This window comes from Schistocerca serialis, chromosome 2 (genome assembly GCF_023864345.2).
Source record: "Schistocerca serialis cubense isolate TAMUIC-IGC-003099 chromosome 2, iqSchSeri2.2, whole genome shotgun sequence".
In the NCBI taxonomy this organism is placed as follows: Eukaryota; Metazoa; Arthropoda; class Insecta; order Orthoptera; family Acrididae; genus Schistocerca; species Schistocerca serialis.
Genome location: NC_064639.1, coordinates 127,141,904 through 127,159,963, shown reverse-complemented (window position 1 = coordinate 127,159,963; position 18,060 = coordinate 127,141,904). Strand labels below are relative to the sequence as shown.

Genomic DNA, 18,060 nt, shown 5'->3' with positions numbered 1-18,060 from the left:
AGTGGGATAACACAAGGAAAGGACAGGGTCTGTTTTAATGCAGTATTTTGCAAACAAAACTTTCTTTACTTCTCGGAGATCTCGTTTCGTTCTTCATTATTTCCAAAAGTCCTATCTATACCTGCTTTCTGTACTTTTCTCGTATAGCCTCTCAGTGCATTTCTTCAAATTCATCGCAACTCATTCTCTTATAGGCTACCCCCTCTTAAGCTAACCTAAATCTACTGAGATCAGATGCTAAACTAAGGGACAAGGCAATGCAGCAGCACAAAACAATTAACACAAACAGCAGTGACAAAAAAAATGGAAATTTGCAAAGCAAGCTACAGTAAATCTAAATTACCAAGCAATGCAACATTACAACTAATATGTGCCAATGTGCAGCAACAAGAAAAATAAATCAGTAGTAAAACTAGCTTAACAGAGTAATACAAAGTGAAATTTAGTAGCACTATGCCTGGCAAACAGGAGCAGCAAATGCAATAACTTACATCTGAACATGACATAGCTCAAGCAGAAAAAATATTACACTAAAGATGGCCATGTCTAATACCTATGTCACATTTTAACACTAGAGTGATGCATCACGATAACTTACTCTAGCAGACAAGTTACCAAATTGTAAAAAAAATTATTTATGCAGTTCCTGTGAAGGGAAATGTCTATTTATGTTCCCTCGTTTTCTTGGAAATAGATCTATTTTTTTTTAATGAATCTGTAGGCATAAAATAACTATATTAGTACATCTATTAAATTTTATTTTAACCAACGCTGCAGTGCAGCTAGAAACTAAATATTAAAAAAATAGGCAAAGCAAGGCGTGAAACGTCATTCGCTAGCCATAAGGCATTTCATAATGCAGTAAACAATCTTCCAACTAGCAAGACAATAGACATGAAATGTTTCTCATCGTTTCATTTCAGTAAATACCATAAATTAAGAACTCTACAGTGTAATCATGTTTTCAAGTTTGAGGGTGTCGTATTTACGATGCTTTCTACAAAGGAATGTCAATAGCGAGGATAATGGCCTCTTTTTTTTTTCTTCTCCACCTGTGCCTCTGAAAGACACACACTAATGGCTTTTTTCCAGGCGCCTGTCGCGCAGCTGGGTGCCCACGATGCATTACGTGGTCACTAAACTTTCTTACCGAAATATTTATGACAGCAGTTTCTGCTACAGTGACAGTCTCATATAAAAATATTTCACAGGTCAAAAATTTGCGTTACAAATCTGTAGAAACAAAATCCTATTGATATAACAAAATTTTCGTCTGCATTGTAATACATTCACTCATTTACATACATTTCACAACTCTTAAAGTACGATTCTTGGTTTCCAACAATCTCTTTCACAAACCAGAGTCCCTAACCACTGCTCATTATTCCTTACCTTATTTGTCGACACTTCTTCAATATTTCATCATAACAGATACGTAGCATAATCAGATAACTCATATAGCATCAGCATATTGATCATAAACATACCGCAACACCATAATACGCATAGTCATCGTAATAATAACATCATAACACCTCAGTCAACTCTCAAAATCGTCGTAGCTTCCTCCAATAATTTCAAAACCTTAAAAAAATTCTCTGCTCATTTCAATAGTGTCATCTACCTCAAACGTACTTTAAAATCATGCTCCCTTACCAAATACATCATTCGAAGCTCTCATAGTATCACAATGGTTCCAAAAAAATATGAACAGTTCACAAAGTACAGACAAAACACAATTTCATAAGTGTGAAGTTACCCAACTGTGTAATTGCGTAAACATGTGTCGCTGATGTAGTAAAAATATGTTTATCTCTCAGTTAAATGATCAGATAGTTGTGTAATTTGTGTGTTAGAGAAATATAGTACCGATGTGTAAAGTTGTATAAGCAAATACCATATTAGCTACGGCTCCTTGTGCTTGCCAAACACATGGTAGACAAAGTAGGCATGTACCCCCTGAGGATTAATCTAATTATACCCTCAGGTGTTACAGATTACAGCAATGGAGTGAAATGTATCACGGAAAACCTTTGTAATTCGAAAATCTTGCAAAATAAATGGTTCAAGTAGAAAATTAATCACTCAAATGCGTGTCCTGTAGCGCTAAATGTGCGTCTTGTTGTAAGATAATTCTGTCGAAGTATCGTAGTTATCGTCCTCTGTAAGCAAAGTTTTGCTGAAGTCAATGTACTTACTCATAATAAGTGAAGTGAATTGCTTTGCGTATAGATATCTTAGTTATTACGCTTATTGCCGTGATGAAGGAAATACTGTGCTGTAACGTATTGTTGTGCTACGGAAAAGGCTGTCTCATTGTAGCTATACCACAAAAGTTACTACTGAAACATGTTTTACTGTCCAGAATAATTCAGAAAAACTGTGCAGATATAAAACAGGTACACCACAAAAGCAACATTGTAAATTGTCACTCATTAGTAGCGTTGTGATAAAATCGTGTAGTTGTCACATAAACTAACCATTGTGTCATCTGGTATCTCACAGAAAGTACTTTAAATCCAGAATGTATCTTCAAGTAAACCAAAATGTTGCATTAAAATCTCATTAGCAGTACCAGTATATGTCCTAAGTATGTAAGCCTGATAGTTGTTACGTAATCGTGCAACTAACAAGCAAAAATGTACAAATACAATACTGTGTCGTCTGTTCACTATAACAATGCATTTGTAATTTCTGTTTAAAAATGTTCCCTAGGTTCTAGACTGGATATTTAACTTCAAACATTGTTGCATGTTAACAATTTCTTAAGTCTGCCAAAGCATACTAGAAATGTGAAGTGAAAAGTTTTATGGCAAAGACAAAGTTAAAAAGCAGATTATCTTTCAATAAACGGTTTTACATGTGAAATGTGGTGTAAACCTTTACTCTTCCTAGTACACAGAGTTTCAACTTCAACACAATTACCATGTGGTTTACATCGGATTCTGTAAGGTCCATTGTAAACTAGAAAGAATTTGTGACTCAAGTGTTTCTTCTTATGTGACAATGAATGAGCTTTAATGAGAACTTTCTGACCAAAATATAATTTCTTTGCATTTGCTTTGTCGTGTAGTTTCCTCCTTTTGTCTGCTGCAGATTTTATATTTTTAATAGCTAAATCAATTATGTCTTTGTGTCGAAGTTTACGTGTATTCGAAAAAGGTACAAGCTCTCTGATTCTGTTCAGTGGTTCTTCATTCTTTAGTACAAGAGTAGGTGGTAAAGCAGTGGAGTTGTGAGGCATTTCATTCAGCACGTTTTGAAATAAGTGTAAATATTTGTCCCAATGCTGATGCTTTCTGTGACAATAAAGTCTGCAAAGCTTATTGATTTCTTTCATAATCCGTTCAGATGGGTTACAATGTGGTGAGTACAATGAAATAAAAACAGGTTTGATTTTATGATTCCGATGCATGCGTGACCAAACAGCAGATCTGAATTGCGGTCCGTTATCTGAAATGACTTTACTAACGTGTCCAACTTCACGTAAGAAATTTTTAACAAAGGCGTTGGATACAGACCGTCCAGTGGCTTTACATAACGGAGTGAAAGAAACAGATTTTGAAGTAAGTTCAACAGCGACTAGAACGTACGAAAATCCATTCGATGTTCTGACAAGAGGTCCCAAGAGATCAACAGCAGCAAAATCTTTTAATTTAGAAGGAATGATAGGAAACAACGGAGCACGATGTGAGATAGCAGATGGTTTCGCCTTTTGACAAAATTTACAAATAGACAAGACTCTTCGAATTCTCTTTTCCATATTGTTAAAATAACAAGTCGTTCGAAGAATATGATAACATTTTCGTGGACCAAAATGTGCGTAGCTGAAATGAATGTGCAAAATGAGCTTATTAACAAAATCGTCTGGAATGCAAAGTACCCATAGCTCGTCATCAACAGTGCAGCGTTTGAAGAGTATGTTGTTTCTAACCAGCTAATAATGCCGAATCTGAGTGTGCGGCTTTTCATGCCATTTACTTTTGATGTCTTTCCAAATCGGATCTTTATCTTGTTCATGAGCAATGTCCTTTAAAGATGTGGTGATGAAGTTTTCAAAGGCGGCTTTCTGAATGTAAAGAATACTGAAATTTTTCTCGAGGTTGCCTTCTGTGTTACTTTTCTCAAGCCCAGCCGGTGCGCGTGACAGTGTGTCCGCAGCAACGTTCCCCTTGCCGGGAATGTAGACTACTGTGAAGCGGAATTCTCTCAGAAACAATGCCCAACGTTTTAACCTGTCATGATTTAATTTTGGAGACATAAGAAATTGTAATGCACGATGATCACTGTATACTTTTACGTGCTTACAAGAAAAAAAGAAAGAAACAGAATTTGTTAAATGCCCAAACGATAGCTAAAGCTTCTAATTCAGTAACGGAATAATTTTTTTCAGATTTTTTTAGCACTCGGCTAGCAAAAACAATGGTTTTCTGAACAGTAATATCATTTTCTATGGCTTCTTGAAATAAATGGGCACCAAGACCGACTTCAGAAGAATCCGTGCTAAGGCAAAAGCCTTGTGAGAGATCTGGATGAGCTAGTATTGGCGCGTTAAGTAGCGATTCTTTCAAAGAATTGAATTCCAACTGTGCTTGTTCGTCCCAGTTCCAAATAGTATTGTTTCCAGTGAGAGGACAAAGTTTTGGTGTAACTAGAATTTGCATATTCAGAAAACGACGGTAAAAATTGACGAGACCTAGAAAACTGTGGACTTGTCTTTTTGTGGATGGAACTGGAATGGCTCTGATTGCTTCTAACTTTTCAGGATCCAGCTGAATGCCTTCAGAAGAAATAATATGTCCCAAAAACCTCACCTTTGACCTACCGAATTCAGACTTTTCCAAGTTAACCGTAATTCCAGATTCTGCAAAAATACGTAACAAACTGTTGAGGATGCGATTATGTTGTTCCCATGAGGCTTCTGCTATTTGAATATCATCCACATATAAGGTGATGTGACGTTTTAAGATATCAGGTAATATGGAATTTAGCCCGCGAATGAACGCTGCCTAAGAAATGTTTAAACCAAAAGGAAGTTTCCGAAATTGATAACAACCGCCGAAACAGAGAAGAGCTGTGTATTTTCTACATTCTGGATGAAGTTCGATCTGATAAAAGCTGGATCTGAGATCAATGGAAGACAACACTTTTACACTAGTAAAATTTTGAAGAAGTTCTTCCATCGTCTGCAGCCTGTCTGTTTCAGGAATGATGATAGTATTGATTTGTCTCGAATCTAAGACAAGCCTGATCGATCCATTTTTCTTCTCAACAACATGTAATGGATTTGTTGTATGAGCTTATTGCGGGCTCAATAATGCCCTCGTTAAGCATAGATTGTATTTCTGTTCTAACACGGTCCCTATAGTGCGGAATTACGTATGGTCTAACACAAAATTTAGTATGCTCATGAACACGAAATTGGTATTGAAATCCCTTGATTGTTCCTGTTTTGTGAGTAAAAACTGTGGAATGTGCTTGTAAAATCTCAAAAAGGTCTTGCCTATCAGTGTAATTACAATTCTCAATTGTTCGAATTTTATTCTGAATTAACTCATTAGTATCAAATATGTCGTCGATATCATCCCTGTCAGTACTTGCAAAGTGATTGTTAGTGTCTAGTTCCGTAGAAAATTCCGAACTGTTGTCCAACAGAAGGTAAAGCCGATTAATTTCTTCGTCATGGTTTCAGAGCCAATCTTCAAACTTCAAAGCTATTGACTTACCTTCTTTCTCTAAACTTATTTCAGCATCGTGAAAGTTTAAGATTGCTTTGTATTCATTCAAAAAGTCTACTCCCAGTATAATTTCCGTCGACGATAATGGAACAATAAGAACGTTCATAGAGAAGCTGTGGCTTTGACAAAAGAATTTGTTGGCGTACATCTACACTTTTTCCAACGATTGCACCTTGTAATTTAATCTTACGTAACGGAAGTGTGGGGCAATCGTTCGATTTGTTGCATTTGCTAAAGGCTGTTTCACTAATTACTGAAATGGGACTGCCAGAGTCAAGTACTGCAGTAAATTTTACGTCATTTACTGTAATGTGAATCACAGGATATGCAATGTTGTTATGTTTTACGTCGTGTTCCTGGAGTAAGATGTCCCTAATGTCTTCCATTTTTACGTAATTACTAGCTACGGCAGCTGCATCGTCAGTTTGATACGTACGTTTTGTGGCTGCCAGCGGTATGAGTCATTGCCTATTGTCTCTTTGTTGGCGCGCGTCGTTATTGGGATTTGGAGACCTAATTTCTACAAATTCACCTTGCCGAGAGGGCCCTGCTCTGTTTGAATCCCGCCAGTTCTGATGCAATTCAGGTCTGTCGTTACGATCATATCGTCTGTCGTCATGTCGGTAGATTCCATAGTTTCTTTCTTGTCGGTCACGTGGTGGAGAATTTCTCCCTGAATCGTAACTGCGCACTGGACCGTTGCGTCGAAAGTTATTCTGTCTCCCCTGACAATATTTATTTTGGTTCCCATATTGTCTGTTTCTCTGATTGTCTCTGTGATAGTCATTACCGCGGAGAGGTGATCTCTCCCTGTAGTTATTACTACTCTGCCAACGGTTGTCATACGGGTGGTGTCTGTTTTGGTCACGATTTGTGTTGTGAGAATAGCCTTGTCGTGCCCAGTTATTATTTCTTTCATTGCGGAATTGCGACGGATGTGACCTGTAATTGTTGTGTTCCTGTTTTCGCGTACCGCGATTGTCAGTGTCAATTTCTAACTCTTGTAAGAGTCCCTGAAAAGCTTCAATGTCGTCTTTGCAACGTCTTGCAAAAATAATATGCCGTAAATGTTCAGGTAATTTAATTAAGCAAATGCGGATGAGTTCTGAGGGGCTGTATGGGTTTGACAGGTACTGACTTTTGTGCAACATGTCTTCAAAATATGTCATAAGACTGGAAAATTCAGATTGTTCGAAATGTTTCATCATTATGATGCCATGTTTTACTCGGTCTTGTGTGGCTTGAGACCAATATGCTGAGAGGAAGGCATGGTAAAATTCTCCTTCACTGTAACAATCGTGAATGACCGATTGCATTCTTTCAGCTGGTTCATTCTCTAAGTAGCCACACATAAATTCTAATCTGTGCTCTAATGAGCAGTTGGGAGGAAAATAATGAGAGAAATGATGGAGCCACGCTTGTGGATGAATGTCGTTGCCAGAATTCTTAAATGTTTTAAATTTACGTGTAGTAATGAACAGCTTATACTCAAAATCATCATGTCGGCGAGTCGCATATCGGTCATTGTTACGTCGTTTCGGCGGTTCAATCTCAAAATTCAGTGCGCCTTGCCAACTTCTTTCATAATTTTCGAAATGCCCTGCGTTATTATTTTGTGACTTTTCCGTATTTCTAAGTTCCTCTTCCCGAGTTGGAGTGCGAGTGTCCTCTGAAATACGTAATTCTTGTATTACTTGTGTCAGCTGATCTTGTACTTCCCGGATTTCTCTTTGGTGTTGCGTATTAATTTGATTCAGATTTTGTTTGAATTTCCTAATTTGTTCGCACTCTCTGTGTCATTAAAGACTACTGGTTTTGTGTCATTCAGATTATCATCTACCTTCGTAGATAAATTATTTAGCTGATCCGAAAGTTCAACTACTTTCTCTGATAATGAACTAATTTCCTCCATGTGTCTTTCTGAACCAATTTTCAGAGTATCTAATGTGTCCTTTAAGTTTTCTTGAGTTATTGCAAGTTGCGTAATCGAATCGGTAGATGCAACTGAGTCAATTTTAGCTTGCAGGGTCTCATGATTTTGATGAATAATAGTTTGCAGTTCTTTTATGGCTGTTTCGTGATTCTGTAATGCATTTTCATGCCGCGAAAAAATGGGTTGAAAATGCTCACAAATCTGTGTTTTTACGTCATTACAGACGTTTTGACATTTCGATTCAATGTTATGTAACTCAGTAGTTAAATCTTCACGTGTTTGTTCAAGTGTGGTGTCTAACTTTTGAAGCTTTTGCTGTGTTTGTCTCTGATTTTGTTCCATTGTGTTTAACTTTTGAAGATTTTGTTCCATTGTGTCTAACTTTTGAAGCTTTTGCTGTGTTTGTCTCTGATTTTGTTCCATTGTGTCTAACTTTTGAAGATTTTGTTCCATTGTGTCTAACTTTTGAAGCTATTGTCCCATTTGTTGCATTAACTGTAATAACAATGCACTGGTGTCTGAAACATGTTCCTCAGTGCTATTCGGCAATGCATTTGAACCGGCAATATTCGCACATTGAAAAGCAGAAAATGTGTCTTGACTTATTTGAGAAAACGGTGAGGACGCAAAACCTGAATCAACAGTATTTACAAGATTGTGTCCTGTCATTTCGGATTCCTGAGGCAAGCTGTTGCCGACCGATCGATCGATAATGCTTCCCTGTTCACTAATTGTTTCACTGTCTACACCATTGTTTGCAGCCCGCTCCATTTCCCTATGTACAATTACCAAATTACTACTTTGAACATTAGTTAATTCATTACTCGGTGGCGCTAACACGCTGCTTTCGTCTTCACAGTCATTTCTCGGCTTACTTTGGAGCCTAGTATTACGTTTTTCACACGCCATTATTGTCACAATATTTCACACGATAACACAGAAAAGCACAATTTGAAGAGCAAAAATAAGAGAACACCTTAACGTAGCACTGAAAATAATATCTCGTTAATTGCAAGCGCAGCTGCGAAATACTTGCTGCAAATCTACATGCATGGCACAACTCTTTTACTGTACAACAATGAAAAACTACAACTACAAAGGAAATTCTCTCTATAATTACGCGCTAGCAATAAACAAAAGCTACACTAATTACACAAACTACAAGAAAAAAATCAGAAGATTCCAGTGAGGTATCCTCGGCTAAGGGTCGCCATATGAAACGTCCCCTTAGAAAAATTTTACATGACTGTCCTTAAACTGACACACAATATTTTTTAGCGCAACGCAATCTAACTTTCAAAAATCTCTACAATGAATGGCTCTGACTAACATTAACCTATACCTTTCACAAATCACTTACCTCACAAAAATCTTCGTTACTCGAACTACTGCAATACAGCGAGCGCCACTACTGCCAGCTAAATAAAAGATTCAAACTACGGAAGGCACTAACTACTGATAGGCATAGTTAGCAAATGAAAGATTTTAATAGAGAACAAACAATGTATTTACCTTAATAGTGTTGAAAAATCATAATATACATAGCAGTTCATGACATCCAGTCTTACAAATTTCAAAACTCCGCCATTTCTCTCCCCATATCCACCACTGCTGGCGGCTCACCTCCAACTGCGCAACGCTACGCGCTGTTCACAGCCAATTGCCCAACGCTACAATTGCAGACAACAATGCAAACTAGCCACAGACTGCACACAGCACAGCCAGTGATTTTCATACAGAGCGCTACGTAACGTTGCCAATATGAAAACATAAACAGCCTACTTACAAAATTAACTGTACGTATGGCATAATATTTCTAATAATTGTTACGAACAGTTTCCTTCTGTTTCCTTGCAAATCTGTCGATATCATAATATACCATTTCGGAGTATGTTGGACTAGCAACGAAGGTTAAGACGTATGTCTGTTTGTCTTTGCAAAAGTCTTTGAAATAGTAGTTTAAAGCAACTGTTACAGTTTGTGAGCGTGATTGTGTTATGGTCTAATTCACAAGAGATGTTGTAGGCTAATTCGTTTTAGCGCAGACGGCACGATTCCTGTGTAATCGAGTTAAATAGGGCAGCTTCGTCGGAATGGCGAGCTCCTTAAACGGTTACAGCGCACGCTACAGTCAGTTGTCAACACTGAAACTACGAATGTGCGCGGAAATGGGCGCGCTATTGAAACTTCCCAGACTGAATCGTCTCAACAAACACCGGCTGCTCCAGCAAAACAGCAATCTTCTGTTACTACCGATAATGTGAACTCACCAGAAAAACCTGTCATCATCAACAATATCTCCATTACCTCAATAGATGACTATGTAAAATCGGTAAGTGACAAATCTCTTTCAGCAGTATGACGCATTGCCGTCGCATGTCTGGAGACATTATTTGTATTTTCACAAGAACTGTTGAAAACATAGATCGGTTATTGCAAGGGGATAATTTGTGTGTTAAAGAGATAATGACGCCAGTGAGGCGTTTTAAATGTGCTAGTACGCTAGTTGTTTTTCTAATGTATTCCCATTTTTTAGTAATGCTGTAACAGTTTACAAAATGTCTAAATGGAGGACGTTTGCTAGGGCATGTGAGAGAGGTCCCAACCGGCTCCACGGTTCAGGGATGCTCCCCTATGAAGGAAATTATTTCAGTGTGTATATTACCATGAATAACGTTGTATGTCATCATGGCAAAGGTGTTGGTCATATCAAGAAAAATTGCTCACAGTTACTATTCCGAATGGTGAAAGTGAATTTCCTGCTCTCGTACATAATGCAACCACACAAAAGTCCGTGCCATTGGTATAAGAAGTAGCTCCAAAAATTCCTCAGCCTCCCACAGTGTGGAAAAGAGCAACATACATCTGGAAGTGAAACGTGGTCGATAAGTAGTTTAGACAAGAAGAGAATAGAAACTTTCGAAATGTGGTGCTACAGAAGAATGCTGAAGATTAGATGGATAGCTCACATAACTAATGAGGTGTTGAACAGAATTGGAGAGAAGAAAAAATTGTGGCACAACTTGACTAGAAGAAGGGATCGGTTGGTAGGAAATATTCTGAGGCATCAAGGGATCACCAATTTAGTATTGAAGGGCAGCGTGGAGGGTAAAAATCGTAGAGGGAGACCAAGAGATGAATACACTAAACAGATTCAGATGGATGTAGGTTGCAGTAGGTTCTGGGAGATGAAGAAGCTTGAGCAGGATAGAGTAGCATGGAAAGCTGCATCAAACCAGTCTCTGGACTGAAGACCACAACAACAACAACGTCTGATTCTTCTACTACAATACTAGAAATATCACTATCGGTACAAAATGCAGTCCCTATAATTCCTCTTCCCCCCTTACGGTCTGGTAAAGAGCAACATATGTCTGACTCTGGCGCTACCGTTCTATAAATATCACCTACACACACTAAAAGACGTCGATGTGATTTCTATTTTAATAAGGATACTGTCAACAGCTCAGCTGTCACTAATAACATTATTTCTTCCAATGAACACCAGCTTAAAAATCCGTCAAATGAAAATGCCAATGTCCTTCCTAAGGAAACTAAAGACTTACGTGAATTTGACGAGTTGACGAATCTGATATTAAAGCTCATTCAGCAGCTACTATTGACCCACTACCTGCTTCTGGTGCTACACAACAAAACGATGACGTGATAGATACGGAATGAGGTTCATCAGTATCAGATTCCTCAATGAGAGGTGCGCTACTGGTGGAAGATGTCTATAAAGATAACCTTATGTCTCCAAAAGAGATCAAAGCCTGTTTGAAAACGACAAGAAATCAGAAAATAATACTTCCCATTGCAAAATGGGATACTAAAGATTTTGTAGCTTTCCAACAATTAATTGATAAACAACTTACAAAAACCAAAGCAACCGACGAACGCCGTCACCTACAATGATTGTTAAGTGAGGTTAAGAAAGAACCGCCTGCTAAACGAGATATGTGTTCGTCACTTCTGCGTTCGAGCAAGAACAAAGCAGAAGCAGAAGCGTGGATACGTCCGAAGTAAATACTAGGGTGAGCCAAATGAAAACCTTAAATATTTTTTTAACTATTATTTTTTGTGCAGAAGTGGTACAAAGCTTATCACTTTTCAACATAATCTCCCCCACGCTCAATGCAAGTCCTCCAGCGCTTACAAAGTGCATAAATTCCTTTAGAAAAAAATTCTTTTGGTAGTCCGCGCAACCATTCATGCACCGCGTGGCTTATCTCTTCATCAGAACGGAACTTCTTTCCTCCCATTGCGTCTTTGAGTGGTCCAAACATATGGAAATCACCTGGGGCAAGGTCAAGTGAGTATAGTGGATGAGGAAGACACTCAAAATGGTCTGTGATTGTTGCAATTGTTGTAAGGGCAGTGTGGGGCCTTACATTGTCATGTTGCAAAAGGACACCTGCTGACAGCAATCCACGCCGCTTTGATTTGATTACAGGCCGCAGACGATTTTTTAGGAGATCTGTGTATGATGCACTGGTGACAGTGGTCCCTCTAGGCACGTAATGCTCGAAAATGACGCCTTTTTCGTCCCAAAAGAGAGTCAGCATAACCTTCCCTGCTGATGGTTCTGTTCGAAACTTCTTTGGTTTTGGTGATGTGGAATGGCGCCATTCCTTGCTCGCTCTCTTCGTTTCCGGTTGGTGGAAATGAACCCAGGTTTCGTCCCCAATAACGATTCTTGTAAGGAAGCCATCACCTTCTCGTTCAATGCATCTAAGAAGTTCTTCACAAGCATCAACACGTCGTTCTCTCATTTCAGGAGTTAGCTGCTGTGGCACCCATCTTGCAGACACTTTGTGAGACTGGAGCACACAATGCACAGTGTGGTGTGCTGACCCATGACTAATCTGTAAACATGCTGCAATGCCATTCAGTGTCACTCGGCGGTTTTCCTTCACTATGACTTCAACTGCTGAAAAATTCTCTGGAGTCACAACTCGTTGTGCCTGACCTGCACGAGGAGCATCTTCCACTGAAGTCACACCATCTGTGAACTTCCTACTCCATTCGTAGACTTGCTGCTGTGACAAACATGCATCACTGGACTGAACAGAGGCCTTAGGCACTCAGGTAAACAGCAGCAAGCTGACATCGACCCTGTAGTACCTTGTGACCTGCAGGCTGACTTGACCGACGGCAGATGATGCATGTAGAACAGACCAGTAAATGAGACGAACCGCTGGCTTTGGATGCTACTTCAAACCCCAGCACTCAAAGCAAACCGTGGACTATCCAGAGAGGTGCTATTTTTTACAACCATCCTGACTGTGTCCATTTTCACTACCTTAGGACGGCTGGTCAGATCCGTTGGACTGCCAGACATTGACGTCTCATAACGGATGAAACCCACACTGTGATGAATCCATGCGCAAAACAACGTTCAAGTTCCCATAAGGTCTTAAATTTAACGGGAAACAACATCTTGGGGAAAGTTACTAATATCACAATGAGATGGACTAACGAGTCGAAAAAAAAAAAGGAAAGAAAAAATCCCTCTACACCTGCACTATCTGATCAAAAGTACCTGGACACCTATTATTGGACATTAATGTGGAGTGTGTCCACCCTTCCCTTTTTATGATGTACCTAACACCGCTTGGGACACATTCAATGAGCTATCTAAATGCCTGTGGAAGATTGGCAGCCCATTCTTCCTCAAGACCCGAAACCACAGAAGTTGGACGATGTTGTCTCAACCGAAATCGACGTTCTAAGTCATCCCGGAGTTGTTACGTTGGGTTCAAGTCGTGAATCTGTGCGTGACAGCCCATTTCCAGAATCTTATTATCCATAAACCACTGCCTCACAGATGCTGTTTTATGACAGGGCGCATTTTCATCGTCTCTGAACCGTTCGACTACTGTACACAGTACACATTGCTATAAAATGTGTTCATATCTTTCTGCACTTAGCATTTTCTTAAGCTCAATAACAGGATCATGCCCTAACCACGAAAACCATCCCTCATACCGTAACACCACATCACCCACACTTCACTGTTTGAACTAAACACCATCCAGGCATCCTCCACACCTAAATCCTTCCATTGGATTGTCTGCGGATATAGCCTACTTCATCACACGAAATCATTCGTTTTCAAATATCCACTGCCCAGTGGCGTTGCTCCTGACACCACCTCAAGCATCAATTAACAATGACTACAGAAAATTGTGGTTTGTCAATAGTTGGTCGACCAGTTCTCCGTTTTTTTCCTTGACTCCCTACGCGCAGTCATTGCGCTAGCTGGACTGGTGGTGACACTTTAAAACTCACGAGTGATTCCTTCCGCTGATTTCATGCAATTTTATAAAACGACTGTCCGCAATACTCGACGGTCCCCGTCCGTCAGTATGTGAGGTCTGCGTGATCTTGGCTTAGCTATAATTGTTCCTCCGCGTTTCAACTTCACAATCAAATCACCAACAGTCAAAATGTGACGCTTCAGATGGATTGAAATGTTGCTGATGGATTTCTTACTCAGGCGACATCCAATGATTAGACAACGTTCGAAGTCACTGAGCACTCCTGACCGAGCAATTCTGCTGTGGCTTCTATACAACGACACAACTTTTTACGCCTCCTTTGGTAGTGATCAGTCCGACTTTCTTGACATCTAGTAGTTAGTTCCGCTTTACGTAGGGGTTATCAAATACTTTTGATCACATATAAAGGGTGGTCCACTGATAGTGACAGGGCCAAATATCTGACGAAATAAGCGTCAAACGGAAAAACTACAAAGAACGAAACTCGTCTAGCTTGAAGAGGGAAACGAGATGGCGCTATGGTTGGCCCGCTAGATGCCTCTGCCGTAGGTCAAACGAATATCAACTGAGTTTTTAAAAAATAGGAACCCCCATTTTTTATTACCTATTCGTATAGAACATAATGAAAAATGAATGTTTTAGTTGGACCACTTTTTTCGCTTTGTGATAGATGGCGCTGTAATAGACACAAACGTATAAGTAAATGGTATCACGGAACATCCTCCCAGTACGGAAGGTATTTGCTTCGTGATACATTACCCGTGTTAAAATGGACCGTTTACCAATTGCGGAAAAGTTCGATGTCGTGTTGATGTATGGCTATTGTGATCAAAATGCCCAACGGGCGTGTGCTGTGTATGCTGCTCGGTATCCTGGACGACATCAATCAAGTGTCCGGGCCGTTCGCCGGATAGTTACGTTATTTAAGGAAACAGGAAGTGTTGAGCCACGTGTGAAACGTCAACCACGACCTGCAACAAATGATGATGCCCAAGTAGGTGTTTTAGCTCCTGTCGCGGCTAATCCGCACATCAGCAGCAGACTAATTGCGCGAGAATCGGGAATCTCAAAAACGTCGGTGTTGAGAATGCTACTTCAAGATCAATTCCACCCGTACCATATTTCTATGCACCAGGAATTGTATGGCGACGACTTTGAATGTCGTGTACAGTTCTGCCACTGGGCACAAGAGAAATTACGGGACGATGACAGATTTTTTGCACGCGTCCTATTTAGCTACGAAGCTTCATTCACCAACAGCGGTAACGTAAACCGGCATAATATGCACTATTGGACAACGGAAAATCCACGATGGCTGCGGCCTTGTAGGGTTAATGTATGGTGCGACATTATGGGAGAAAGGATAATTGGCCCCCATTTTATCGTTGGCAATCCAAATGGTGCAATGCATGCTGATTTCCTACGTAATGTTCTACCGACGTTACTACAAGATGTTTCACTGCATGACAGAATGGCGATGTACTCCCAACATGATGGATGTCCGGCACATAGCTCGCGTGCGGTTGAAGCGATACTGAATAGGATATTTCATGAGAGGTGGATTGGTCGTCGAAGCACCATACCATGACCCGCACGTTCACCGGATCTGACGTCCCAGGATTTCTTTCTGTGGGGAAAGTTGAAGGATATTTGTAATCGTGATCCATCGACAACGCCTGACAACATGCGTCAGCGCATTGTTCAAATGTTCAAATGTGTGTGAAATCTTATGGGACTTAACTGCTAAGGTCATCAGTCCCTAAGCTTACACACTACTTAACCTAAATTATCCTAAGGACAAACACACACACCCATGCCCGAGGGAGGACTCGAACCTCCACCAGGATCAGCCGCACAGCGCATTGTCAATGCATGTGCGAACATTATGGAAGGTGAACTACTCGTTGTTGAGAGGAATGTCGTTACACGTATTGCCAAATGCATTGAGGTTGACGGACATTACTTTGACCATTTATTGCATTAATGTGGTATTTGCAGGTAATCACGCTGTAACGGCATGCGTTGTCAGAAATGATAAGTTCACAAAGGTACATGTATCACATTGGAACAACCGAAATAAAATGTTCAAATGTACCTACGTTGTGTAATTTAATTTAAAAAACCTACCTGTTGCCAACTGTTCGTCAGAAATTGTGAGCCATATGTTTGTGACTATTACAGCGCCATCTATCACAAAGCGAAAAAAGTGGTTCAACTAAAACATTCATATTTATTTACATACTACACGAATATGTAATAAAAAATGGGGGGTCCTGACCTATGGCAGCGCCATCTATCTAGCCAACCATAGCGCCATCTGGTTTCCCCCTTCAAGCTAGACAAGTTTCGTTCTTTGTAGTTTTTTCGTTTGACGCTTATTTCGTGAGATATTTGGCCCGGTCAAGATCAATCGACCACCCTATATATATATATATATATATATATATATATATATATATATATATATATATATATCACTTAGCGCGCCAGACTATGATTTAGTTACCGTTGTTAACATTTCTTTATTAAATTTCACGTCCTCAAGAGCGTGTGTCATCACACTGGCTTTGTGTCTGTCACCAGCTGGCAAGACGGAAGACTGGAAGCGCATCCTGGACGTGAACGTGCTAGGTCTGAGCATCTGCACCAGGGAGGCCGTGCAGGACATGCTGGGCAGGGGCGTCGACGACGGCTTCATCATCCACATCAACAGGTGGGCTTGTGATACGTCCTGTGTGTGGTGTCACCGCCAGACACCACACTTGCTAGGTGGTAGCCTTTAAATCGACCGCGGTCTGTTAGTATACGTCGGACCCGCGTGTCGCCACTGTCAGTGATTGCAGACCGAACTCCGCCACACGGCAGGTCTAGAGACACTTCCTAGCACTCGCCCCAGTTGTACAGCCGACTTTGCTAGCGATGGTTCACTGACAAATTACGCTCTCATTTGCCGAGACGATAGTTAGCATAGCCTGCAGCTACGTCATTTGCTACGACCTATGAAGGCGCCATTATCAGTTACTATTGATACTGTAATCATGTACCGTCAAGAGCGACGCTCATCATTAATGGATTAAAGTTAAGTATTCCACCAGCTACGTCCGTTTTTCTAAAGTCTAATTTCCTTGCCCTGTTCCAGACCTCACGCCAGCCTGCGTGAGCTAAAACGCGTGCCTTCCGGCTTCCTCTAATAATACGGTGTTGGCTCTCCTGCCAACCCACAACACTGTGTCAATATCGTACTCTTTTATTCAGTAACGTATTTCATTTAGGAATACTGCTTCAACAGTTATACACTGAAGGAAAAAAGCACATCAAAAAATAATTAGTGTCCAGTAACGAAATTTCGGGAATGCATTTGTCTGGAAGACATATTTAAGTGACTAACATTGCGAGATGACAGGTTAATGTAAGGGCGAGATAGGCCATCAGAAATGTGAAATACTGGTACATTAACAACGAGTGTAGCCGCCAGAATATTGAAAGCGAGCATGCAAACGTGAATGCATTGCGTAGCAGAGGTACTGGATGTCAGTTTGTGCGAGTCAGTTTCAGTTCATGTTGCTCTTGGTCGGTCAGTACAGGGATGGTTAATGCTGGTCGTGGATGGCGCTGGAGTTGTCGTCAGCCGATGTCCCGTATGTGCTCGACTGGAGAGAGATGTAGTGACCGAGCAGACCAAGGCCACGTGTTGACACTCTGTATAGCATGTTGAGTTACAAAGCTGTATGTGGGCGAGCGTTATCCTGTTGCAAAACACCACCTGGAATACTGTTCATGAATGGCAGCAAAACAGTTCGAATCACCAGATTGACGTGCAAATTTGCAGTCAGGGTGCCTGAGATAACCATGAGAGTGTTCCTGCTGTCATACGAAATTGCACCCCGGATCATAACTGTAGGTGTACGTCCACTGTATCTATCCGGCAGATACGTTGGTTGCAGGCCTTACACAGGCCTCCTTTCAACCAACACACAGCCATCACGGGCACCGAGACAGGATCAGCTTTCATCAGAAAACACAATAGACTTCCACCATGTCCTCCAGTGAGCTCGCGCCTGGTACCACTGAAGTAGCAAATGGCGGTGGTTTAGGCTCAGTGGAATGC

At 40.5% G+C, this 18,060-nt stretch overlaps 1 protein-coding gene across 1 annotated transcript in view; it reads left to right on the top strand.

The window, feature by feature from the left end:
- The window catches only part of LOC126456814 (dehydrogenase/reductase SDR family member 11-like), a 125,207-nt gene that overhangs the window by 39,303 nt on the left and 67,844 nt on the right, over positions 1 to 18,060 (top strand). The window contains exon 4 of the mRNA XM_050092607.1: positions 16,536 to 16,665. Within this exon, the coding sequence (XP_049948564.1) occupies positions 16,536 to 16,665 (130 nt within the window). The remainder of the gene's footprint in view (positions 1 to 16,535; positions 16,666 to 18,060) is intronic.